The sequence below is a fragment of the Tiliqua scincoides genome, chromosome 13 (assembly GCF_035046505.1).
Source record: "Tiliqua scincoides isolate rTilSci1 chromosome 13, rTilSci1.hap2, whole genome shotgun sequence".
Classification (NCBI taxonomy): domain Eukaryota; kingdom Metazoa; phylum Chordata; class Lepidosauria; order Squamata; family Scincidae; genus Tiliqua; species Tiliqua scincoides.
In genome coordinates this window covers 7,264,704-7,291,692 of record NC_089833.1, presented here as the reverse complement: position 1 = coordinate 7,291,692, position 26,989 = coordinate 7,264,704, and the positions used below count along the sequence as shown (strand labels likewise).

At 47.0% G+C, this 26,989-nt stretch overlaps 1 protein-coding gene across 1 annotated transcript in view; it reads right to left on the bottom strand.

The window, feature by feature from the left end:
• Positions 1-26,989, bottom strand: part of RAB11FIP3 (RAB11 family interacting protein 3) — a 95,403-nt gene that overhangs the window by 55,249 nt on the left and 13,165 nt on the right. Inside the window, exon 2 of the mRNA XM_066640569.1 lies at positions 1,461-1,554. Coding sequence (XP_066496666.1) covers positions 1,461-1,554 — 94 coding nt within the window. The remainder of the gene's footprint in view (positions 1-1,460; positions 1,555-26,989) is intronic.

Below are 26,989 nucleotides of genomic sequence, written 5' to 3'. Positions count from 1 at the left end.
GGGAATTATAGTTTTAGAACATAAGAACAGCCCCACTGGATCAGGCCATAGGCCCACCTAGTCCAGCTTCCTGTATCTCACAGCGGCCCACCAAATGCCCCAGGGAGCACACCAGATAACAAGAGACCTGCAAGGCTTCCTGGGAATTGTAGTTAAGAACATAAGAACAGCCCCACTGGATCAGGCCATAGGCCCATCTAGTCCAGCTTCCTGTATCTCACAGCGGCCCACCAAATGCCCCAGGGAGCACACCAGATAACAAGAGACCTCATCCTGGTGCCCTTTCACAGCTAGTGACGACTCATGTGCACGGACAGGACATCAGATTGAGCACCACAGATAGATTCCACACACCTGTTCGGTCAGAAACTCAATACCTAGTCAATCCAAAACCTGTATCCACCCACCAGTTCCAAAAGGGTTTTCCCAGTGAATCTGAACTGACCTGAAGTTTGCTCCACTTTCCTGGTTTCCATCCCATCAGATAGATTTGACTTGTAAACACTTTTTAGAAATTCCAGAGACTCAACGGATTCTTAATAATAAAGTGTTCTATCTTGCTTTAAACACTTCTAGCATTCATAAGATGTTGCAGCAAACTCCGGTTCGCAACCGTCGCGCACGAAATATATTCAAACCAGTTCAAAGGGTTCTGAACGGGTTACCCCAACTCCTTACTAAAGCTGGCATGTGAACCAAAGAGCCCATGCCGCTGAACCAGATTTAAGAACTCTTCAAATAGTCTCTCCCCACGTGCACCAGATAAGGAAAGATGCTGCCTAGCCAGCCCCCTATTTTGACCCCTTGTCTGCAGAGCTCTTCCTTTTACAGATTGGCAACCCCAGCTGGCCAGATTCTCTGGCCACAACCTCCCCCCAATGGATCCCCAAAATGTGGTCGAGTCCCTAGCTACCCATGTGAGGGATCAAGCTCCTGTCTTTGCTTTCTCTCTGCTAAAGAATCTGCAATGCAGATCCCACAAGGAAAAAATATACATGTGTCACCAGAAGGGCAGGAAAGCCTAAATATAATGAGCTGCTTGCTGCCAATTGAATCTTTCTGGCGTGACATTGCTCAGCAAAAGCTGCTCAATGAGTGAAGAATCAGCGCAAGCTTTTGATGCTACCGTACAAGAGAAAGACTCAAACAGCTTGAAGGAAGGGGTGTGTGGCAAATCACACTCCCAAGAGTGCCAAATCGTCAGGAACGATACCACCCTCTCCCTCCCGCTTCTCATTAAGTCACGACAGGCTAGAAGGTTCCATCTGGGCAAAGTGCCCAAACTGCCAAGCAGTTAGGAGTGCTGAAGGGGCTCCCCTCCACAGGAGACGCACCACCTGGTCACACTTCAACCACCACCAAGCAGCACTGCTCCTCACCCAACAAGGAAGAGAAATGCGGGTTCCAGTACTCCAGCTCTCTCTCTCTCTCTCTCTCTCTCTCTCGTGCATTAAACTAACCTTCATTTCTGATTGCCAGGATTCCTTGATAGAAGTCTTCAAAGCTGATCACTCCAAGGCCGGCAGGGTCCAAGAACTTGGTGAGGTCCTTCACCTACAATCACAAAGCAAACCATGTCATAATTTGGAGGATTATGGAGGCCAAAAAATAAGCCTCCAAATTTCATTTTGTGTCATACTATTAATTGCAGCCCACCTCCCCTTGCATGAGCTCTTAGATACAAATCCTTTGCCAGGAAGCCATCCTGTTTTAAAAGTGATATATAATGAAAAGGTCAGAAAGTTGTTACCATCCACACAGCCACAAAACACTAAAAAATTTTAAAATTTTCTCCAATTTAGCATCTGAAATGTTGAGACACGAGACAGGCTGCTGGACTGAGAAATTAAACAGAGAAATTAAAATTGGAAAAGAAAGTAAAATAAGTAATTTGGTTGAATTTATATTGTTTAAAGTAAACGCATTAAGTAGATACAAAAAAGAAAGAATGTCAGAAACCAAGTGGAAAAAATTTTGGCCTTGGGACCAGGGAACAACTGCTCCAATAACGTGACAGAAAATAATAATAATAATAATAACTTTATTTCTACCCCGCCTTTCTCCCCGAAGGGACTCAAGGCGGCTTACAACATATTAAAAACAATTTAAAAACAAATAAAAACATATTAACACATACTAAAAAACAGCAGTCAGAGTAAAAATAGGTAAAAAGAGCATAGAGCAGCAGCAAGTCATAAAAGAATCAGGCCTGTAAAAAAAATATTAAAAGATGTTAAAAAATGTTAAAAGGCCAAGAACTCAGAAGGCCTGTTTAAACAGAAGGGTCTTCAGGCCTTGCCGAAAGGTCTCAAGAGAGGGAGCCATTCTTAAGTCAAGGGGAAGGGAGTTCCATAGCGTTGGTGCCACTATTGAGAAGGCCCTATTTCTTGCAGCCGCCCCACGTACCTCCCTAGGCGGCGGCACTTGTAAAAAGGCCTTCTCTGATGACCTGAGAGGGCGAGCCGGATTGTACGGGAGCAGGCGATCTCTAAGATACCCTGGTCCAGAGCAGTATAGGGCTTTAAAGGTCAATACCAGCATCTTGAATTGGGCCCGGAAACGAATGGGCAGCCAGTGCAGCCGCTGGAGAAGCGGACTGACAGGGTCGAACCGCCTACCTCCAGTAACCACACGGGCCGCCGCATTCTGCACTAGTTGCAGTTTCCGAACCGTCTTCAAGGGCAGCCCCACATAGAGTGCGTTACAGTAATCTAATCTCGATGTCACCGAGGCATGGATCACCGTGGCCAGGTCTGCACGATCCAAGTACGGCCGCAGCTGGCGCACCAGCCGAAGCTGAGCGAAGGCCCCCCTAGCCACAGCCGCCACCTGGGAATCCAGGAGCAGCTGCGAAAACAGAAAACTGGAAATTGAAACATTTGTGCAACATTTTTCAATTAATGCTAGGTAACAATTGTGTATTAGATGTAAGTTAGATAAGATACTACATTGTATTAGTAAGAAACAAAGATAAAACCGGTAATGTAACGGATTTTCGCGTACGGGAATGTAAATATAATGTAAATATAAGGTGTAGTAAGAAAATTTAAAATAAAAATATATATTCCTAAAAATATATATTCCTAAGAGGATTCTGCACCAGCATGCCTAGATGCAAGAAGGACACAGGTCTACAATACATGGTTGGCAACCTTCAGTCTCGAAAGACTATGGTATAAGCCTACAGCATCTGGTATTCCCAGGCGGTCTCCCATCCAAGTACTAACTAGGCCTGACCCTGCTTAGCTTCCCAGATCAGACGAGATCGGGCATGTGCAGGGTAACAGTTGCTGCCATACATATATTATATATAATGTTGAAAGGGGGAACTAATATAACATTATATTATATATAATGTTGAAAGGGGAAACCTGAAGTCTCCAAAAGGTGACTGTCGCTGTGCTCCGGTCATCTCCAGAGGCCTCTGTGAGCTTCAAAAAGCCTTAGAAGGTCTCTCATGGTTATGCATCAAAACCAGAAGTGATGTTTTAAGGCCTTTGGATGGCTCCCTCAGCCCTCCAAAGGCTGTCTGGTTTTGACGCAAAACCAGAAGTGATCTTCAGCTCCAATCACCTTCGGAGGCTTTAAGGGGTAACCTTAAAGCTTAAGGGGGTAACCTTAAACCTTAAGGGGGTAACCTTAAATCTGGGAGTTCCGGGAATGAATTCCCCACAGATACCAAGGCACCAACTGTATATATATTTTTTTAAATTCCTTAACGAATAACAAACTCTTGTTTCAGTAATGGGCCACCTATGACCTTCCAACTTTGACCTAACCTGTAGAAAACAAAGGAAACCACATGACTCTCGCCCCAGATCTCAACTTCTAGTAAGATTTGTGGATAGATCTCACTAGCAAAAGTCTTCAAGAAGGGGGAGGGAGGGAGAGAGAGAGACACTGACCACACTGCATCCCCCAATAGTGTTTTGGCGACAAGCAAAAAATGTGTCTCCACGGTGTGTCAAAAATGCATTCATAAGAGATGACTAATTTTAACCTTCACGAAAGCTCCTCATCACCACTTCCTGTTTGCAACTTAACGTATTGATTCTACCGCTCTTGTTGACCTTCTAAAAGAGATTTCCACAAGAGAGAAACTTGGCCAAAAACAGGAAGTTGATCGAGGTATCAAGAAAAAGGGCAGACTGTGACAAAACGTCACTTGCCCCCGTTGAAGTGTACAGTCAGACTAGTTCAAGATTTCCTAGCATCGCTTTAACCCAGGGGTGTCAAATTCATTTCATACATAGGGCAAAATACCATTCATGGTGCCTGCTGAGGGCTGGAAGTGATATTAAGCAGATGAGGACCAGAAACAAAGCACTTTTATCTCACGTAGGAACTCATTAGCTGCAAATGACAGAAGAGAAAATACGCAAATATTGATCAAATTTTCAAGATATGCGAGAGCCTATAACTCAGGCCACCCTTCCAGCAGTGCTGTTTCTGCCAGTACGCCACTTTGCAGCTCAGAGCAACTGATGGTGGTACTGGGAGAGCCCAATTATCATGTGGGTTGGATACAGAGCTTCTGTGGGCCACAACCAGCCTGCAGGTTTAATGTTAGCGCCCTTGCTCTAACCCACCAGTCTATCTTTTAAACCAGGGGTCGGCAACCTGCGGCTCTAGAGCTGCGGCTCTTTCAGCTGTCTGCTGCGGCTCCTCCCGGTGAAAGTGGCAAAGGGGGTAACAGGAGGCACCTGTGTGGGGAGGGCAGGCTGCTTCCCTCCACCCCCTGAGCTCACTGCCCTCCTCTCCCTTCATCCCCACCTGCCCCACATTGGTTTCCCTTTTCAATTTTGCCCGCTCTGCAGGCTTAAGCTCCCTGTTTTTCCCTTCCCCAACTCTCCAGCAGGACGTCCTCCTCCTCAGCCATTGCAAGCCCTTGCAGGTCCCCACTCAGTGCAAGGAGAGGCTTTTCCTCCACAGCAGGGGAGACATCCTGTGTGTCTACTCAGTAGTAAGCCCCATTACAGCAGATGAAGCTTACTCCCAGGAAAGGGTGCCTGGGATGGCAGCCTTGGAGCCTGCTCAAGGCCAAGTGCAAGGACGGGTGAGTGGGAGCCTGTGCAGTTCTGTTCGAGAGCAAGCCCTGATGTAGTCCCTGGGCTACTCCCAGGAAGGTGTAGAGGGCTGTAGCCTCAGCCCCCTCCTGTGCAGGTCTACTCACAAGTAGTCAGTGAGGCTTCCTCCCAGGAAAGTGTGGAGAGGACTGCAGCCTGAGAGCTCCAACCAACTTGTCTGCTCAGAAGTCCCATTGTAGTCAATGGGGCTTACTCCCAGGATAGTGTGGAGAGGGTTGCAGCCTGAGGGAGGGAGGGAGGGCAGGCAGGCAGGGCAGAAGCTGGCCTGTGGCTGCCCCCCCCACCTTCCCCCCCCCCCAGCTCAGGCTTCTTCTCTTCTCCACCTCTGGAGTCTGTGTCCTTTTTTTCCTTCCAGCAGGATGCCTCTGGAAGGTGGGGGGAGTTCTTTAGTATCCATGTAAGATAAGCAGATGTCATATGTATTGGAATCTAGGAAGATCTGGTGAAGAGGTAGATGTGGTGTCAGCAGTGGCCCCTTTAAGGGTAAGGCCTGGGCATCCAGCAGAGTGTGCAGCACAGCTACAGCCACTTGAAGGCAATAGGGCCCTCAGGGATATAAGGAGCACCTGAGGCAGGAAGGGGGGTGTGGGTTGGAGAAGAGACTGACTTGCCTTTATTGACTTGGATACTCTGACTGACTTACTTTGGAATCTGACCTTGGACTGTGACTGACTTTGTGACTAATGGACTGCTGGAGACCCTGGAGTTTGGTGTGTGGCTGCTGTGCCCAAGACCTGCTGAGGACCAAGGGTCTGCTGTAGTGGCAGGAGGCTGCTGGCAGGAGAGAGGACCTCTGCAGGTTGAACAGGCGAGCTACCCTGGAGGTGGGGTCCAGCAGGAGTGCAGGGCAGAACCAGGGTCATTTGTTGGGGGAAAGAAGGGGAGCTGATTTGCTTAAAGTGGGCATAATTCTCCAGGCAGAGAATGGCCTTGGAATCAGGCAAAACACCATAGAGGACCAGGCATCTGAAAACACAGGACAAGAATGTATGACAAAACTAACTAAAAGCTACAAGAGGGGGCTACATTATAAAAATGGGACCTATAAGAGCATAAAAGTAAAAAAAAACTATATATGCAGTGTTATCTTCATTTTAGATGTCAAAAGGGTTTTGTGGCTCCTGAGGTTTTTTTCCCTCCGGAAAATGCGTCCAAATGGCTCTTTGAGTGTTTAAGGTTGCCGACCCCTGTTTTAAACCATCCCCCTCTTCCTCTTCTAGTTCCAGGTGTACAATGAAAAGAAGCAGCAGCATTGATGCAGGCATGTGGAAGAACATGGGTGCGCACCTCCCACCAATCTGCCCCCATTGGTCCCAGGGATTGGATGCCCCAAATTAAATTTCTCTGCGGAAAGAAACCACCAAGTAGTCCCATAGACTCTTCCGACTCACATTCCCATTTTGTGACAACCGACATTTAAGGAGGGCAAGGGAGAGAGAACGGCGCATACCCACACGTGGCGACTCCTGTCAAAAGCGTCATGCTGCACTATGAACACCCACAGCCCAAGGAGGGATCCACGCAGACAATCCCGTGCCGGAGTTCAAAACAAGATTGCGCTGACATAATGCACTTAGGCGCTCCAAAGCAGGCCAACTAGCAAGCTTAAAATCTCACAGGTACTCAAACCGCCACCCATATGGCAGCACAGCCGATAATTGGATAGCATTAAGCTTACGACTGGCTTCCTAACTAAGCGGCTGTTTCCTCTCGGGAGGAAAAATTCTCTGCTGTGGCACGGCAAGCTGCAGAAGGCCAAGCATCACGGCATAGGGCTTGCTCCCCAAGCCCCTGATTTTGCACAATATGGAGGATCCTACCATCCGTTAAGGCAAGACCCTTCAACACACAGTTGCTGGGGTTCCATTAAAGCAAACGCATCAATTTCATTTCATTTAAACATGTCAATTTCATAGGCTTTCACAATCACAACAGGAACAGAATTTAAGGTTCTGCTCCCAGGCATTTCTATATGCAGGATGGGACTAAATTAAGTTGTGTACAGCTTTCCACTTTCTTCCACGGCTCTGGTTCAAAATCCTCGAGAGCAGTGCATGAAATAGTTCAGACCCACAAGGACCAAAAAGGAGAAGGGGCTGTGGCTGAGTGACAGAGCATCTTTTTTGCATGCAAAAAGTCCCAATCTCTCCTGCATCTTCAGGAAGGGCTTGGAAAGCCCCAGGCCAAACCCTTGACAAGCCAGAGAGAGTTTAGTCAGGGGCTGAACCTGGAAACTTCTGGAGGATCAGGAAAGGGTTTCAGCTCTGGAAGTCTCTCCCAATGGTAGCTGGAGGTAGCCAGACTTGAACCTGGGACTATCAGTACACAGGACAGATGCTCTACCCCAAGTTACAGACCCTCTTTAGATTTACAAAGAAACAGGACGCAACTTTGCATACAGGAAGTTCCATGCCTGGCACCTCAAAGTTAGGCTAGGAAAGACCCCTGCCTAACCCTCCAGACAGCTGCCAGTCAGGGCAGACATCTTTTTTGAGTACCCCTAAAGGTCCTGGCAAGTACCCCTGGGGATACACGTACCCCAATTGGGAACCACTGAGTTAGATGGACTTATATTTATTGTATGTATGTAGATAATGAGGATTAAGATATGGTGCCAGAGGCTTGGTGGAAAGGTGTGGTGCCAAAACTTGGTGGTATAGTATTGGAAAGTGGGGGTGATTGTTCAATGCTGTTGTCAAAACCTGTTTGCTCGGTACTTCCTGTGTGTGTTTTTTTCCGCAACTCATTTGTTCCAGAACCTCATCTTCAGATACCGACAGAATGTAAGTAAACAATTGGCATTAACAATTAATTTGAACAAGCAGTGAGATTCAGGATATCTAAATTGGTTGTTTTTTTTTTCCAGAAAAAGTGCATTAATTATGTCTGAAGTTATAAATGTAGAGGGAAAGTAGCAAATGCTGTATGATGTGGTTAGAGACTTGCAGCTGTGCTGTATTTCTGTATAATTTCTATTTCTGTATAGACCAGACCTCTGGGCAGGAGGTCTGGTCTAGAGGGTAGAGCCTCCGTTAGCCCAAAGATAATATCAGAAGGTTGCCAGTTCAAGGACACCAGCAGCTCCCTGAATGGCTGAGAATGGCAAGACCTTGAAGCAGCTGACAAGCGGAGCTGAGTGATTCCACCTGCTCTTGGTGTGAGCAAGAAGCGTCTTGGCTGCCCTCCGTGTGAGAGATGGAGCTGCTTGTCAGCCTGCGTGGGAGAACTGGAGGCCAGAAGTGAGACCAAACCAGGAAGATCCATTCTGAAATGTGGTTGGTTCTTGAAAGAGAGAACCTTTATGATTGTAAAAATCCCCTTGGGGGATTTAGAAACGTCTGCCTATGTAAACCGCCCTGAATAAAGTCAGAGGAGTAATCTGATGACCAGAAAGGCGGTATATAAATACCTAGTTGTTATTAATTATTATTATTAACTAGATGCTCCAAGGGGCCGATTCAATAGGCAGCAGTTTCCTATGTCCTGAGTTCTACTGTTAAGAAACAGCCCAGAGCTCTGCGTCACTCCTGCCTGCTAGGGATACTTCCCACAACAGGGCAATAATGATTAGCACTTTTTATTTAGGTGCCACAAATTTTGTTTTCACTGCAACAAATTAAATATAGCTAGTCCACTGGAATAAAGCTTGTGTAAGGAACCCCAAGCAGAGGGTTCTGGGACATATTCCACAGAAAAGAGAAAGTACACGTAGAGCACTGGCCAGGAACATTGATTCCATCAAAAGCCTTTCGCCCTCCCCCATTTTTTATACTGCCCTTCCAAGAAACTCAGGGTGGTGTACATAGTTCCTTCCCTCCTTTTGTCTTCACAACAACCCTGTGAGGTAGGTGAGGCTTAGAGACAGTGAAGGGCTCAAGATCACCCAAGAAGAAATGCAGCCTAGATGTTTAAATAAGTAAATTGAGATTCAGAAGAGTGATGAACAGATTTTTTTTTTAAATGTCTGAGCTGAAATAGAGCCAGTGGGAGGTTACCTATGAAACCAGAGTATTTTGTAAGGGGCATGTACATCCTTAAGTCCTTCCCATCTCACCCCATCTCCCATTAAACTGGCACCCCCTTTCCCAAGCTGCTTTTCAGTACAAAGTAGATGCCCTGCATCAGCTTTAATTTGACCTTGGGAGCAGCGTATATAGGCTGCACTCTTTAATGCCTTTACTCACAGGGGCACCCCACAGAGAAGTGATGGCCCTGTGACAGATCTACACCTGAATTGACAGATCTGGAAAAATTAACATTTTTGTCAAGTAATTAAATACGTATAAAGCGACCCTATTCTTTGCCGCTGGGCAAAATTCAACCACGAGGCAAACGGTCACGGTGATGCATCGACTAGCCAACCAAGGTTGGGAGATGTGCTGCTGTAGCAAATCAGACACCTGGCTGTGATATTTGCAACTGTAATGACCAATGGGTGACTATAAAACACCACCAGTCAACCGCAAAGGCAGCCCAGGTGTGCCCAGAGTTGTACAATTCTCAAGCTGCCCAAAATGGTGCAAGGAAGGGGCTCCAGTTCAGGGACTGGCTGACGGCAGCGAATGGAAGTTGCACAGAGAATGGTGCCAAGTCAGACTGTCTCCTCCTTAGTACTTTCTAGAACAGGGGCTCCCAACCCATGGTCCACAGGATCACGGGAGGTGGTCTACAAACTGGCTGGGCCCAGCGGTCGACAGGCCAGTGAAGCATTGTGGGCTTGTTGCTTTGCTGGCTTTTGTATGGGCAGCCCTCCTTTGGACTGGTCCAAAAATGGGGCAATCTGGTTGGCGGTGGCACGACGATGTCATTGCACCATCACCACGTCCTCCCACAGCTGTGGGCTTGGTGGTCTGCAATGGATCCAAGTGCGAGCATGGTGGTTCTCACTTGCCTCTCACAGGTAGGGAACCAAAGGTCTAGAATGACTGACAGCCTCGCTCCAGGGTTTCAGACACAGGGAATCTCTCTCCACCACACTAGAGATGCCCTAAGCAGAACCTGGGACCTTCTGCATGAAAAGGCGGCGCTCACCCCCCCCTAAACAATGGCTTAATTCACACACAGTCCCAGAGGGGGGACATGATCTAGCACCCACACCCACAGCTCTTCCCAGAACCTAGGGCGATGCTTGCACAGAAGACTTGCACCCACGCTTGCTGCAGGGCAAGCTTCTCCAAACATGGAGGAACCTCCACGCTGGCTTCTTACGTTCTCCTTGCTGCAAGCTCCTTCCCACACAGCAAAGGGAATCCAGGGAGGGGGTTTTCAGCTCTTGCAACATCACCATCCCCAGGTGGTAGCCTGGCATACTGGATGCCTCAGCAGTAGAGCCCCTGGGAATCCATGGCAGCCACTGTCCTCATTATCCCTGGGAAGTGAAGTGTGTTGCTAGCCAGCAAGGATCACTACCCCAAACAGGCCGGGAGCGAGCTCCGTTCCTTGGGGCAGAACACCAAAGGCTGCTTAAGACAAAAGCTTTTTAGCACATCAGGTTGATTTACTAAAGGGAATTACCTGCCTGAATGGAGAACAACATTGCCATTGTTGCTTTTCATGTAGCTGGTGTATGCACAGAATTAAATTGTGCTTCTCATTCTGTCCAGGAACGGAATAAACTTATTGGTAAAACTGCAGCCTAAAGAGCCTTCAGTGTTATCATTCGGCGCACAGTACATCAAGCGCATTAAGCAACAGCACTTGGCTTCTAAAGGCATTCCAAGTTAAAAAAAATAAAAAGTCAACTCTTAGAATCATAGTTCCACGTTCCGATTTAAATGAAATTCATCGTCACTAAGATTTCTACAACTTGCAAACAGCCCTGCATTAATATAATAGACGAGACCCAGAAATGGAGTGAATGGCTTACAGTAATTGGTGGGACAATCCTATCTACTCAGAAGTAAGTCTCATTAAGTTCAAATGGGACTTACTCCTGTGTATGTAAAGGATATGAACAGGGCCAGCGCATTACCAGGCAGGAGGTCTGGTCTAGAGCAGGGGTGCCCAAACCCCGGCCCTGGGGCCACTTGTGGCCCTCAAGGCCTCTCAATGCGGCCCTCAGGGAGCCCCCAGTCTCCAATGAGCCTCTGCCCCCTGGAGCCTCATTGGAGCCCACACTGGCCCAACGCAACTGCTCTCAGAGTGAGCAGTTTGACCTCTCACATTAGCTGTGGGATGAGGGCTCCCTCCACTGTTTGTTGTTTCACATCTGTGATGCAGTAGCAGCAGCAAAGGAAAGGCCAGCCTTGTTTTGTGCCTTTCATAGGCCTTGAACTATTGCAAGACCTTCATTCATTCATATAAGTTCATCTTTAATATATTCATTTATGTAAACTTAGGTACATTTATTCAAATTTTAAATGTAAATTAATTCTTCCCCCCCACCCCCACCCCGACACAGTGTCAGAGAGACAATGTGGCCCTCCTATGAATGTGTCGACCCAATGTGCGGCAGCAGTGAAGAAGGCCAATTCTATGCTTGGGATCATTAGGAAGGGTATTGAGAACAAAACGGTTAGTATTATAATGCCGTTGTACAAATCTATGGTAAGGCCACACCTGGAGTATTGTGTCCAGTTCTGGTCGCCGCATCTCAAAAAAGACATAGTGGAAATGGAAAAGGTGCAAAAGAGAGCGACTAAGATGATTACGGGGCTGGGGCACCTTCCTTATGAGGAAAGGCTACGGCGTTTGGGCCTTTTCAGCCTAGAAAAGAGACGCTTGAGGGGGGACATGATTGAGACATACAAAATTATGCAGGGGATGGACAGAGTGGATAGGGAGATGCTCTTTACACTCTCACATAATACCAGAACCAGGGGACATCCACTAAAATTGAGTGTTGGGCGGGTTAGGACAGACAAAAGAAAATATTTCTTTACTCAGCGCGTGGTCGGTCTGTGGAACTCCTTGCCACAGGATGTGGTGCTGGCGTCTAGCCTAGACGCCTTTAAAAGGGGATTGGACGAGTTTCTGGAGGAAAAATCCATTATGGGGTACAAGCCATGATGTGTATGCGCAACCTCCTGATTTTAGGAATGGGTTAAGTCAGAATGCCAGATGTAGGGGAGAACACCAGGATGAGGTCTCTTGTTATCTGGTGTGCTCCCTGGGGCATTTGGTGGGCCGCTGTGAGATACAGGAAGCTGGACTAGATGGGCCTATGGCCTGATCCATTGGGGCTGTTCTTATGTTCTTATGTTCCTACCAAAAACTTTGGACACCCCTGGTCTAGACGGTAGAGCCTCCATTTGCCTGAAGATAACATCCACAAGGTCGCCAGTTCGAGGCCACCGGCACCGTGCGACCTTGAAGCAGCTGACAAGCTGAGCCTAGTGATTCCATCTGCTCCGAGCGTGGGAGGATGGAGGCCAGAATGTGAAACCAGATCAGAAAGAAACATCTGAATGTTGTGGTTTTTGAAAGATAGAACCTTCTTTCAACTGTAAAAATCCCTACGGGGATTTAAATAGCCTGCCTATGTAAACTGCCTTGAATAAAGTCTTGAATAAAAGACCAAGAAAGGCGGTATAGAAATACCTGTATTATTATTATTATTACTCCCAATGCTTGGAGGTGGAGTGCTAAATCCTGCCTCCTTACCTGGTGGTATGCTAGCTGGTGCCACTTCTCCTTCCACACCTTGGATTCCAAAGGAAGAGAAGGACAGAGGGAGAAAAGATAGGGGAGGAGAGAAGAGTGGCAGGCTAGAAAGTCTCCTGGAAAAGGCTCTAGCCCACCACTCTCTTCTCCTCCACTCAGTCACTATTGTCTTTGTGTGGGATCCTGTCCTCCACCTTTCTTGGATTCAAAAAGGAAGAAACAGAGGGTAAGATGGGAAAGGCTACGGTGGAGTTGGGTGCCCTCCAGTACTCTGCCACCTGAGGCAAGAGACTCAGTTGGTCTCATTGATGGGCTGGTATCTGATTGCACGTGACTGCAACACCTCAACCAACTCAAGACATTAAGGGCAAGACAGAAACAACTACAAAAACCACCCATTGCAAGTTTTTAAACTAAGCTTTGCTTTGATTCAGAGACATAGCTTTTGGTTAATGCCCACAGCAGACCCTTACTCCTAATCACAAAGGGGCACTGGGCAAGGTACAAGCTTGAAAGCCGGGCATGTCTCCACACAAGGACAACAGGGGTTCAGTTCGGCAATGAGCACGTTCCTTTGAGCAATGAACGTGGACCAAACAGAGGGTTCCATCTTAGCCTATGCAAGCTATAACCAATCCCGGCAGACCATGTATGTAACAGTGCAGATTTGAGTCCCGAGTTATTTTTCAATTCCAGGCTGAAAAAACTTTCCCCAGTGTGTTCAAAGGCAGAGGATCTGCTTCATCCCAGTCCAAAATCTGGAATCAAACAGAGGGGGAGTTTTATACAGAGATCAGGGCTAGAAACTATTTCCCCATTCTTAAGTGCCAGCTTCAAATTTGAGACATTACACCCAACAAGGAGTTGCGATAACATTTTGGTTTTCCTGCAGCTACCACAACACATCCACGACCCCGGGAGTTGGGGAAATTTTCCAGCTCCGAAATACGGCCTGAAAGAGGGACTTACTTCAGCATCAAGCTCAAAATATAGGGCTTCAGTGTTTAGCTCAGTTATGAACATTGTGCTCAACTAATAAGGGACTGCAATATGATTAATGCCCCAACAGATTAAAAAAATATCTCTCCCCCCCCACCTCCCTCCCTCCCCCCATTTGGGCTGTAAGGGGCTTGTATCTTCTGCATCTGAATTATAACTTGTTTCCATCTCTTGGTTTGACATTTTGAATTTTTGCATGATTTCATTAAGTTCTTTCCATGGGTTTAATCAGGTTTTTGTCAGCCACTGTGGGCTCGTTTGAGGAAGGACAGGATCTCAATGTGAAAGCCCCCGCACAGTAAATGATAAACAATGTCTTAACTTGATGCCTGGCACCAGTACGGATGTGGCACTTGCAACGTGAATAAAAGCACACGCCCTTGAGAACTATTGTTGTCCCATATGTAGATTTAACCAATAAACCCCAAACTAAAATTTCTTAGGCAGATATGGTCAGAAGCAACTACACCAGGGGTGCCCAAACCCCGGCCCTGGGGCCACATGCGGTCCTCGAGGCTTCTCAATGCGGCCCTCAGGGAGCCCCCAGTCTCCAATGAGCCTCTGGCCCTCCGGAGATTTGTTGCAGCCCACACTGGCCCACCGCAACTGCTCTCAGTGTGAGGGTGACTGTTTGACCTCTCAGTGAGCAGTGGGATAAGGGCTCCCTCCACTGCTTGCTGTTTCATGTCTGTGATGCAGTAGCGGCAGCAAAGGAAAGGCCAGCCTTGCTTTGTGCAAGGCCTTTTATAGGCCTTGAGCTATTGCAAGACCTTCATTCATTCATATAAGTTCATCTTTAATATATTCATTTATGTATAAACTTATGCAAATTTATTCAAATTTTAAATGTAAATTAATTCTTTTTCTCCCCCCCCTGCCCGACACAGTGTCAGAGAGATGATGTGGCCCTCCAGCCAAAAACTTTGGACACCCCTGAACTACACAACCAAACACCACTCCCATTTCACAGATGAGAATCACCAAGGCCAAGATCATCACAAGCCAAGCACAACAGTGGTCTCCTTGCCCCACCCCCCACGGCAATTGTTACAACTATGGGAAGCCAGAAATCCTTGCTGATCTAGTAGGAGGTTCCAAGTCACTTTCTTCCCACCCCCTAGATCAGACAGAACTTTAAATGAAACAGAATGGCTGTGAGCACACAACACTTTTTGAAGGTAAATTGTGTCCATCTGGTCAGCAGAGTAACAGATAACTTTTTTAAAAGGTGGAATAGGGTTCCTTTACTTGGATACTGCTAGGGTGTAGGGCTGATGGAAGTCATTTCTTCATCATTGATTAACTTTAATTGCAATGAAACAAAAGTCCATTTGGGGCCAACTCAATATCATCTAATTTTAACTCCCTGTTAGCAAACGAGGAAGAAGGCTGGCTTCTGAACTGGGTTGGCCAACATGGCCACTCAAGATGCTGTTCCCATGAAATCTTACAATGTATGAGCTCTGATCACAGCTCTGTCCAATCAACATGCCCAAAGACTGCAGATTCTAGATGGGGACACTACTGCACAAAAACACTCCACGGGGCTAGCTAGTGGAGAAGTCCCAACGTGTCAGTTTCACTTAGAGCAGGGGTGTCCAAAGTTTTTGGCAGGAAGGCCACATCATCTCTCTTGACACTGTGTCGGGGGCTGGGGAAAAAAAGAATTAATTTACATTTAAAATGTGAATAAATTTACATACATTTACATAAATGAATATATTAAAGATGAACTTATATGAATGAATGAAGGTCTTGCAATAGCTCAAGGCCTATAAAAGGCCTTGCACAAAGCAAGGCTGGCCTTTCCTTTGCTGCCGCTACTGCACCACAGACATGAAACAACAAGCACTTGAGTGCGCCCTCAACCCACAGCTCACGCAAGAGGTCAAACAGCCGCCCTCACGCTGAGAGTTGCGCCGGCTCCAACAAATCTCTCGAGGGCCAGAGGCTCATTGGAGACTGGGGGCTCCCTGAGGGTCGCATTGAGAGGCCTTGAGGGCCGCATGTGGCCCCAGGGCCGGGGTTTGGGCACCCCTGACTTAGAGGGAGCAGGGTGAGCCTACTGCCCCAGACATCCAATCATGTGGACTGTAGTCCAGAAGGCATCAGCTGAAATAAAGCTCAGCACCATGCACCAGTGTTTGGAACCACTTTGGAAAAGCCAACCAGGTAACTCCCCCTGCGCCGAAACCGTACCCAGCATTTGGGAAGTATCAGGAGCCATGCGGACAATGCCGGCTCAAAACTCCGCAGCCAAGCCAGTTTCTGATCGCCTTTACCCAATGTGCTGCTCTCCTGCTCCCTGGACCAGTAAAGAGGAGGGTGGAGCAGAAACGGAAGTGAGAGAGTGATGATGGGTCTCTTCTCCTGCACCTCTTCTTCCACTTTCCCATAACAGAAAGCAGAGAGGAGGAAAAACAGTGAAGGCAAATGGAGACAAGTACCATTCCTCTCCCAACAGGCGACTGATAAATATACTTGGGGGGGGGGGGGAGCCAAGCTCAGTCATGCAAAGAGACAAAGGCTGCAATCTTAACCACATTTCCCTGAGAGTAATCCCCACTGAACAAAAGACTTACTTCTGAGTAGACCTGGTTAGGATCGTGCCCAAAGAATTCAAATCATTAAAGCAGCACAGAAATAAAATAAAAAAAACACGAGTTAAAATTTGAAACCTCCAACCTACCGTAGATACTCAGGTATAGTACGTGAGCACTATACTATACGTATTGTATAGTATAATCCGGTCTGTTCTCTAAAGTCATCAGAAAGGGCCCTGTTGGTTGTGCCGTCATTGAGAGCAGTGAAGGGATCGGCGGCCATAAACAGGGCCTTTTCGGTGGTGGCACCTGCACTATGGAATTCCCTCCCCTTTGAATTGAGAGCAGCTTCCTCATTACGTTCTGGCGGGGCCTGAAGACTTTTTTATTCAGGAAAGCCTTTGAGGCACTATAAGGGCTGTTTTTATAAATTTATAAATTATGTCTTTTACTGTGTGCTTTCAATCTGCTGCTATGTATTTTTATCTCGTATTAATTGTTTTTAAGTGTTTTGTATTTTTAATGTTTATCTGTTGCCTTGCATTTTAACTTGATTGTTAGCTACCTTGGGTGCCCTTCGGGGAGAAATGGTTGGCAACCTTCAGTCTCAAAAGACTCTGGTATAAGCCTACAGCACCCGGTATTCCCAAGCGGTCTCCCATCCAAGTACAAACCAGGTCTGACCCTGCTTAGCTTCTGAGATCAGGCCAGAAAGGCGGAATACAAATCAAATAAATCAACTCTGAACAGTTTCCTTTCTCAGCTGAGCTCTTGCTCAAGCAGGCAACTCCTTAGTTGCTCTAGCTCCTTTCCAGGGACATTCCAGCCAAACGTAACCTTTTCTTCTCCTTCCTTCTGCTGAAGCTTGGCTCTGCTTTGCAAATGATTGCAAAGCAGATCTGTTTTTGGAAGCACCAGGATGGGACCCTCCTTCCCAGGCTACAATTCAGTGCACCATTACTTAAGAATAACGCCCATGAAAAGCAGTGGGTCTACTTCTGAGTATAACGGGCTGCAAATATCTCATCTCTCGGCTGTGAATTGAATTGCACACTCCCAGTTATGTGTTATGGGTTGTATGTTGTATGTAGAGCTTCTGGCTTAACACACCAGACACCTTAAAGGTGTCTTTGAGTCATGGTTCTCCTCTCCTATTATCCCTTGGCAATAATAAATTATACCCTTCATATTAGCAAAATGTTTGTAATAATACAAGCCCTCATCTCCTCTCTATGAAAACCCAGAGTTCATGTATTCATCGCAGTGTTTTCTCTTTTTATCTGTTTGAGGAGCAGAAGACTCTGCCTTTGCACTGTTTTGCACCAGAAGTGTGCTGAGAAATTCTGAGTGATTGATCACTTTCCACATTATGTTTCAGCTTTTTTACTGTGCTGGTTTTCAATCACTGGTTCATAGATGAATTGATGACCAACAACTAGCTATTGGTGGGGCTTACACAGCCAACTAGCTACCTCCCTTCCTGCCTTGCTGGTCCTTGGAAGGCAGGAATGCCTTGCAAGGCATTCTGGAGCACGGCCTGCCTTTTTCTGCCATTATTCCATTCTTTTTCAAGTACCCCTAAAGGTCCTGTTGAGCGTCCCTGGGAGTATGTGAATACCAGGTTGGGAACCACTGTTTTACTGGTATGTAGTTTACAGTGCACTTACTCTGATAGTGTTTACAAAAAGGTGGTGAAGACCAGAATTTAAAAAAGAATAAAAATGTATCTTATGATCTTTTACTATGCTTTTAACAAATGAGAGACTACAGTTCTGAGATAATAATTCGTGGTAGGTTATTTTTCAAAATCTGGCCTTGGGTAGATCAAATCAGACAAAACTATAGTCAGACACCCTCCTAAGTTAAACCCCCGACTTATCCGAGGGTCATAGAAAATTCCATGATTGTTGGCTCAAAACCTGCCCTTGACTTCTCTGTGGGGTCGACTTATAGGCGAGTATCTGCTGTGGTGCAGGGGTGTGGGCTGTTGTCCAAGCACTGGCAAGTGGGGGGCTATCCAATGATAGAAAATGCCACATGCAGGATGCCACCACAAAGAAGGCGCTCCACACATTATTACCAGCAAAGCCTCCTCTGACGGGAGAACATGCAAGAGGGTTGAACCAACAGAGTTTAGGAGATCCTTCAGGCACCCCAGCTCTAAGCCTTGCAGAGTTGTAGGATAACAACCAACATCTGGCAACAGATCAACAGTTAGCATGAAACACACACACACACACACACACACACACACAGAGAGAGAGAGAGAGGGGGGGGGAATGGTGCGATCAAACCCCATATTGCGGATTGGGAAATTGAGGAAACCTAGTGAGTTTAACTACTGATGCATGATTTGGGGCAGGGAATTTAGAAAAAAAAATTTCAGCCTCTTAAAGCAATGCAATCAACTAGCATACCGCTGGGAGCAGGGGCAAGTGTACACCCCCCATTCCTCAGACAGGAGGTTATATGCAGCATGCCCAGCCAGCAAATTCCTCGCCTCTAGGTAAATGTTTCCATTATTGATACTGTTCAGGAGGGTCCTGCACGGAGCCGCTGGGAAGGGGGTCCAGGTTCTGTCAAGGGCACCAGTGAAAATGAAGCGAGAGAACGAGAAGTGTATTAGAAAACCATCCAGAAAAATCTGCCAACAGAAGTTCTGTGCATTGAACAAACACCACCCCTCCTAAATCAAGGGCTTAACCGTATAGATTTGGCAGGTGAGAAAGCAAGGATACGGTTTCTCTTGGAGCCGAGGTTTTTCGACAGGAAGGAAAGGGTGGACTGAGAGCCAAAGTACATACACAAGCGATGCCAGAGACAGCCAACACCCCTACATTCTCAACGAGGCAGACCACTGTACGTCTGCATTCAGCAATTGCACTGCACGAGACTCCCTGTCTCCAGTTCTTAAGCCATTTCTGCCCAACGTTGCATATACGCAACAGGGACAAAATGTGTACACCTGTGGGTCGGACAAAAAGGGGTTAAAGGTCTTGCTTTTGTCCCACTGAGTCTAAAGTTGGCAAACACCAAGATCCTGCAACTGCTGACCCAGGCAGGCACACTCAGGGCCAGCCAGTCTACAAGGCCAACCGATACAGTGGCACACCAGCCTTGGTCATCCCTTCTCCTCCTCCTTGGATCTGAAGAGGAAGAGCAAAGAGAAGAGAAAAGACAGTCTCACGGGAGACACTCTATCACTCTTCTCTTCTGCTCCATTATCCTCTTGTTTTCCCCAAGTCCAGGGGAGGGGGGCTAGCTGGCATTTGGTGAACTGCTTCAGGCACTAGCAGAACTGGGGAATGCTACAAGCTCACTGGCTAGGCGCATGCTTTGCGCATATTTTTCCAGGGACCCTCAATCCATTCACAGTCGCTGCCAATGAACTTGAACACAGAGGTACCCTTTGCATCACCTGGAAGGCGGAGTGGAAAAACCTGCCTATAGGCAAGGATGGATTTCAGGTGCACAATGAATGCCCTACTTAAAAATATTTATTCCCATGCAAAATCAAGTTAGACTAGAAGGCACTGGTGTCTGATACAACAAACAGGCTCCCTTGGGAACAATGGCTGCATTGTAATTCCTCTTACAGTGGCACTATAGAAAGGATTCCTGTCTCTTCAATGAGCCTCCTTTACAGAAACCCAACACACACACACACACACACACACACACACACACACACACACACACACACACACACCCCCAAAGTAACATTCATCCTAGCCTGGGGAGAAGGGGACTGTTAGGTGATTTACTGAAAACCCAGGCTTAAAAAAATTACACCAGAAGAGAGGAAGTTGTAATCCTACTGAGAGGGGGAAATGGTCTCCATGCCTTGACCACAAAGCCACAACATCAGAGCAAGGAGCCCTGAACGAATGGGTGTGCCCAGGCACAAAACAGATTCATCTTCCTGAACTTGGAAAGTTGAACCAAGTTCAACTATGAATTGGGGCATTCTCTTTTCATACAGACATGTGGAGGGGAAGGCAACATTCGAACACGAGACAAAAAGCACTGTATGCAAAAAAGATTCCCTATCATTCTTCAGGCTGGCAGGCACGCACATGTATGTTGCTGACCTTCACCACATGCAATACAAATCCACAGAAACCGCAAGGAGAAGTTAGACCGTCTAAACTTGCCCCCTTACAGTCATCAGATAGGGCCCTGCTTAGGATACAGCTGCCATCTGAAGCCAAGGGGATGGCAGTTAGTGCAGGGCCTTTTCTGTTGTGGCACCACATTTTTGCAATCAGTTACCAGAATATTTGAGAACAGCCCCTTCTATATGGTTCCTAGAGCTCTCTAAGAAATTATTTTGCTTCGCCTTTGAGGAAGGAGGAAGAACCTCTTAGGGACCCTTTTTAGCCTTGGTCGCTACTTATGCCACTGTTTTTATATTTGCATACATGCTGTTTGACTTTGTAGTTTAAAACTACTCTTAATGGTTTTTATTAATGTTTTTATGGCCATATTCTTATTTTTTTAATTGGACACCGCCTTGAACATAGGGAAGGTGATACATAAATCTTTCAAATAAACGGCTATGCTTTCTGAGCAGCAGATAAAAGACTGAGCTGCGAAGTATGAATTCTCTGGTTTGATTCTTGCCCTGCCATGAATTTGATGGAGGTGTCCCCATTAACTCCTCCTGCTCAGTCTCAGTTTTCACATCTGCAATATGGGGATAACGCTACAGTGCTTTCCTTACCAGGTTGATATTAAGGTCTACCTGAAGATTATCGCAGATGAAGCATTTGCACGCTGAAAATGTTATCAAGCCCACAGTTGAATGAACCAGTCCTTCAGCTGGTGGTTGTTTGGGGCGATGGGGTCCAACTTTCCATTGAACAAGATTGCGATGCTTGAGGTGGTGGTGGTGGAGCTCTGGACGGCTCCATTTCAGACAGCGGAGAGGGGTCTACTGTAGATTCCTCCCCCATGCAGGACACATTCAATATGTTGCAACCAGCAATATCAGGGAGTGGCCTGTACGAAACCCGTTCTCCTTTCCTGTGGTTGAGCGGTAGAGCACCTGCTTTCCTGCCAAATCCTCCGATTCTCCAGGAGGGCACAGGGAGAGAATAACTCCTACCTGGTACCCTGGAGAGCTGCCAGTCAGTGTTGACAAGACTAAGCTAAGTAGACGGATGGCCTGACTCAGCCGGCAATATCCACCTTGTGGCAGCTCCCAAGACAAACGGGAAGTCTTAAGGTTCTCATTATGCCAACAGCTGGGATGCATATGTACGACAAATGAATGAGGCCCTTTCTCTTCCATTTAATGCCAATTTGAGGCTAAGCAATGCTGCTTGCTGGGAGGGGGGGACGGAGAGGGAAGGAAGAGGGGGGAAATTTTGGCACGCATTTAGTGAGAGTTGATGAAAGCATTGTTAAAAGAATACGCCATTCTCTGGGGATACGTTTGGAAACTGCGTGAACAAGTCTTTCAAGCATAATATATACAGTAGCAAGCTACTAACTGTGGCAGACCCAAGGAAAGAAAGGGGCGGCTCTTTCAGAGCTCTACGATGACGGCGAAGTAATACGGAACCCTTAGAGATCTCCCATGAGTCAGAACAACATCACCATGCTTGGGCGTCCGACCTCTTCAGCCGATGACCCATCTTTTCCCACATTACAACAGCAAGTCACCTACTAAATTTAAAAACTGTTCCAAGGCCCGGGGAGGAAGAATGGAAATCAAGGCTCAGCCCCCACCCACACCCTCTAAAAAATATAAACCCATTTCCCAACATACTGTCACACTTTCAAGTGACCAACCGGATGGAACCCAGATTTTTTTTTGGGGGGGGGGGGGGCTGTGCAGATGAAGAGGTGCGGTCACAAAACAAGCTTCGTTCTCAATCACCGGGGCCAGCGGAAGCCGGTTTAACCCCAGAGCAATGGCAGCCTCCCATATTTTGAACGCTTCCCCTCCTGCAAGAAACTTGGGGAGGTACTCGAGACCCGATGTGGCAAAGAGACTGATCTATGTGATCAGGACTCTTCTGTTCGGATTCTGCTTCTGCCACAAACTCATTGGGGGGGGGGCCACAGGCAACTGCTCCCTCTCAGTTGCAGCCCCTCCCCATCTACACTATGGGGATAACACAACAACCCTGTAAGGTAGGCAAGCAGTAAGGATTGCAGCAAGGCAATACACGCAAGGCTCTGTGCCCACCCAGAACGCACTATATAAGTGTAAAAAGTGACGTTAGACATGGCTCTCGCTCTCACTCCAGATTTTACAGTCAAACTGCTCTCCTGCAAGATAATTGGCTTGGGAGGGTTTGAAAACCTAATGCTGGATGATACTTCTGCATTCCCTCCCCATTTTAGCATGTAGTTATCCACAGGTAGATGAGAACAGAAAAGAAAGATTAGATTTGGGGAAGGGGGGCAGAGTTTAGCTGCAGACCACCTGCTTTGCCCACAGAAGGTTCTGGGTTGAATTCCTGGCGTCTCAGGCAGGGCTGGCAAAAGCCCTGGTCCCAAAACACTAGCCAAACACTGCCCATTAGTGCAGGCAACACTGAACTATGTTGACTTAAGGGCCCCGACTCAGCACACACTTTCAATTACTTTTTCTGTGTTTCTCAATCACAGCAGCTACTGTATTTAGCAGAGTCTCTGGAAATACTCATATAAGACAGGAGGATTTATTTCAGTTGGGATGTGTGTAGTTTGTGGGAAGACTCTCGCAATGGAAGACTTCCAGGAAGGGGGGGCGGGAAGCTACATATTGCCTCTAGCTTTCTTACAGGAACTCTGTCCCATGCTGAGGATGGAGGGTACGTCTTCCTTCTCCTATACAGTAATGATTTTAAATTGTAGCTCTCCCACATTTCCCTTCATTTAAGGAAGCCAATAACATTAGAGTTCAGCTGAACTTGTTACTAAAACCAGAAACCACAACAGAACTTTTTTTTTTTTTTAAATCTTCAGAGAGATCTTTAAGAGATGCACATTTTAAAAAAGACAAGACAGGACCATCAAGGAAGGGGCCTCCAAAACAAGCCTCCTGTGACAGGGAGTGCCACAGGCTGGGTGTTTTCCCTATAAAAGCACATTCTTGCAAGAATGTGCTTTCCACTTGAGAGCCAGTGCACTGACTAGGGGCCTGGACTGGGGAGACCCAGGTTCGAATTATTGCTCCCAACATAACGCTCTCCAGTTGATCTTGGAATCCAAGGCTTGGCTCTACTTCAGAGTGGCTGCAGCAAGGCTATAACGGAGGACGAAACACAAGTACATTGCCCTGAACGGCTTGGACAGAAGGGCGGAAGAGCCAGGATGGTGAAATGGTTCAGGAGTTAGATCTAGAAGATCCAAGTTCAAACCCCTGTTCAGCCATGAAGCTTCCCAAGCGACCTTGGGCCAGTCACTCTCAGCATCACTTATTTCATGGGGTTGATGCAAGGATAAGAGGGCAGGAGGTCTGGTCTAGAGGGTTGAGCCTCCATTTGCCTGAAGATAACATCCGAAGGTTGCGGGTTTGAGGCCACCAGCACCGTGTGACCTTGAAGCAGCTGACAAGCTGAGCCGAGTTATTCCATCTGCTCTGAGCGTGGGAGGATGGAGGCCAGAATGTGCGGCCAGATCAAGAAAGAAATATCTGAATGTTGTGGTTTCTTGAAAGATAGAACCTTTCAAATTGTAAAAATCCCGACGGGGATTTAAATTGCCTGCCCATGTAAATCGCCTTGAATAAAGTCCGAGGAGAAATCTGAGGACCTAGAAAGGCGGTATAGAAACACCTGTATTATTATTATTATTATGTGCACCACCCTGAACTTGTTGGAGCAAGAGAAGTATAAAAACGTGGAAAGTAACAATCAAATCTTTAAAAAAAAAATCATAAGATCACAAAGTCTGATATTACACAGCTATGCCTCTTCATTCAGTCCCCTCTCTTGGTCACTCAGAACTGACAGAATGCTGGGAGATGGCTCATGTTCAGACCAAACGCTTTAAGATGCTAATAAAAAATAAAAAGAAAACCTTTTCCTGCACTTGAGTCAAGAAGACTTACCAACTTTATATTTCTCTTCTGAAAAAAAAATCAAATCCCTAAACAGAAGACAAGCACACAAGGATATTCCATTACATAAGCTATGCGCCTTGCCAGAACAAGCCACCTACCCCAGCCATAGCAACATCCCCTCCCACAAGAGGAGGGAGAAACAAGCACCAGAAATGCCCCACGGGCCTAAGCAACCCATGATAACAGTTTCGCCCACGGAGCATAAAATCAGAGATAAGCGCAAAGACAACATGCAGGGCCAGGCCGGAGGTGAGGTTTGAGCAAACAAAGCCATGGATTTCTTCTCGGCAGCTGAGCTGCAGTTTTTCTGAAACTGCTGCAGTGCAGAAAACCAAGAGGAATTTCCATCCTTGCAGGGCACTATATCAGCATTTCTCAGATATTATCACCCCCCCCCCCAACAAAAAATCCTACCCCATGCCTTTCTTCCCAAACTGTTAACGGCTGACATGTGCTTGAAGGGAAAGTGTGGGCAGCCCTGCCAATACCATCAGGTTCTGCTGCATGGATGGGAGTTCTGGTATACTTGTAATTTTCCTCTTTGAAAAAAAAAAAAAAGATACAGATTTCAGGCTGCTATCAAGACAGGCAGCAAAGTCTAGTGACAAGGAGCTCAAACTGTGTGCACATCTGTGAATGGATAACCCTAAGGGTGTAGAGCAGGGGTGCTCAATAGGTGGATCGCGATCTACCGGTAGATCGCGAGGCAAAATGAGTAGATCGCAGAGTGCCAACCCCCCGCCTTCAGGTGCCTCTGGGAGGAAATGCCGGGAGTAAGGCCCATTGTACTCAATGGGGCTTACTCCCAGGTAAGTGTGGCTAGGATTGCAGCCTCACAGCCTAATCCTAGGCATGTCTACTCAGGAGTAAGTCCTGTTATACTCAGTGGGGCTCAAGGTACACCAACATACATTGTACACATAAATGTTATATGTTATGATGGCGCGAACATTGTAAAAAAAACTCTGGTAGATCTCCGGGCCTTGCTGGGTTTCAAAGTAGCTCTCGAGCCAAAAAAGTGTGAGCACCCCTGGTGCAGAGGCAGGCTGCAGGTGTACCAGAAAACACACACCCAAAGCCAAGAGGAACTTTGGCCCCATCACTTCATATCTGTGTGCACGACATGCATTATAGCCCCCTGGTTGGCAACCTTCAGTCTCGAAAGACTATGGTATAAGCCTACAGCACTCGGTATTCCCAGGCGGTCTCCCATCCAAGTACTAACCAGGCCTGACCCTGCTTAGCTTCCAAGATCAGACAAGATCAGGAGATAGTGTTCAGTATAGGGAGATGGTTGGCAACCTTCAGTCTCGAAAGACTATGGTATAAGCCTACCGCACCCGGTATTCCCAGGCAGTCTCCCATCCAAGTACTAACCAGGCCTGACCCTGCTTAGCTTCCAAGGTCAGACAAGATCAAGCATCTGCAGGGCAATTCTATACACAATTCTATATACAATTCTACACAATTCTAGCCCCCATGCATTAGACATGGTCTGTGCCTGAAATGGGAAGCTACCTGTGAACCCCCGTAGGTTCCCCCTATGGATGAAAAGCAAGCAGGTTATATGCATCAAAAATCTACCATCCAAAGCAGGATGGTGGCTTCTTTGTTAGGACCAAACAAGAAAGCAACAAGATGTTCAAACACACACCCCACAACCAACAGCAAGCTTTCAGGCTTCTTCAACCAGCTAATCAGTGGTTTTCAACCTCCTTTGTGCCGTGACCCCAAAAAATAAAGCATGAGACTGGGGACCCCACTATCAATCCCAAACCCCCTCCCAGCACCCTATCCACCCACCGTAATTGCCGCCCACTCCCTGCCCTCCCAGCACTGTTCACTGTGTAACCAAAGAATATTTGGTAATAATATACTTATTAGAGAAAGGAGAAAATGCTACCCTGAAACCTGGCACTAGTGAAAGCTATTTGAGCATCATTGCCAAGAATCTGAGCAGGACTGGGATACCATCTCCTGGTCACTAAAGGGGTACAGCAGATGCCTCCCTCTTTACCTGGTAGTGCTCTAGGCCAGTGGTCTTCAAGCTTTTTAGTTCACATAAGTTGTTATGACTCCACAACTGAGACTTCACCACCCCATGGTTGAAGTCCTGACCCCAAGGTTGAAGAACACCGAGATAGATGGTAAACCAAAGATAAGCAAAAGCCTGTGTGTTCTCAAGGTAGCTTAGAGACCTTATTTCCAGAAGAATGAGGCCAAAGGGAGCTGCTTGCCCAAAACTGTCCCATGAGCTCGTCCCAATTCGTAGCTCAGCCTGTTAAGACACTCTGCTACACCAGCACTCTGTACAGACCTTTCATAGAAATTGCAAGACCATATTCGTTCCTAAGCACTTGTCTCACTACCCAGTCATCTTGCCAGCTGCCAACAGATCTCGGAGAGCACTTCCAGCACTGCATGACCTGCTTCATCAGTGCTCCCCCCCCCCCCAAAGCGTGGAGTCCCTTACTCAATCAAGCCGGACCTCAGCACTGAAATGGGAAAATAAGAAGAGCCTGCGTAATTCAGAAATGGAGACACTGAACCAAACCAGCAAGTTTCAATCATCTGCTGGGCTTTTCATTGCCTGAATTGAATTACTAGAGCAACTCAAGGCTGCTGCTGACTTTAAAAAAGGGGGGGTAGAAAGTGAAGGAAAGAAGGGAAGGAAATCAGTTTGTGCGCTCACATACACA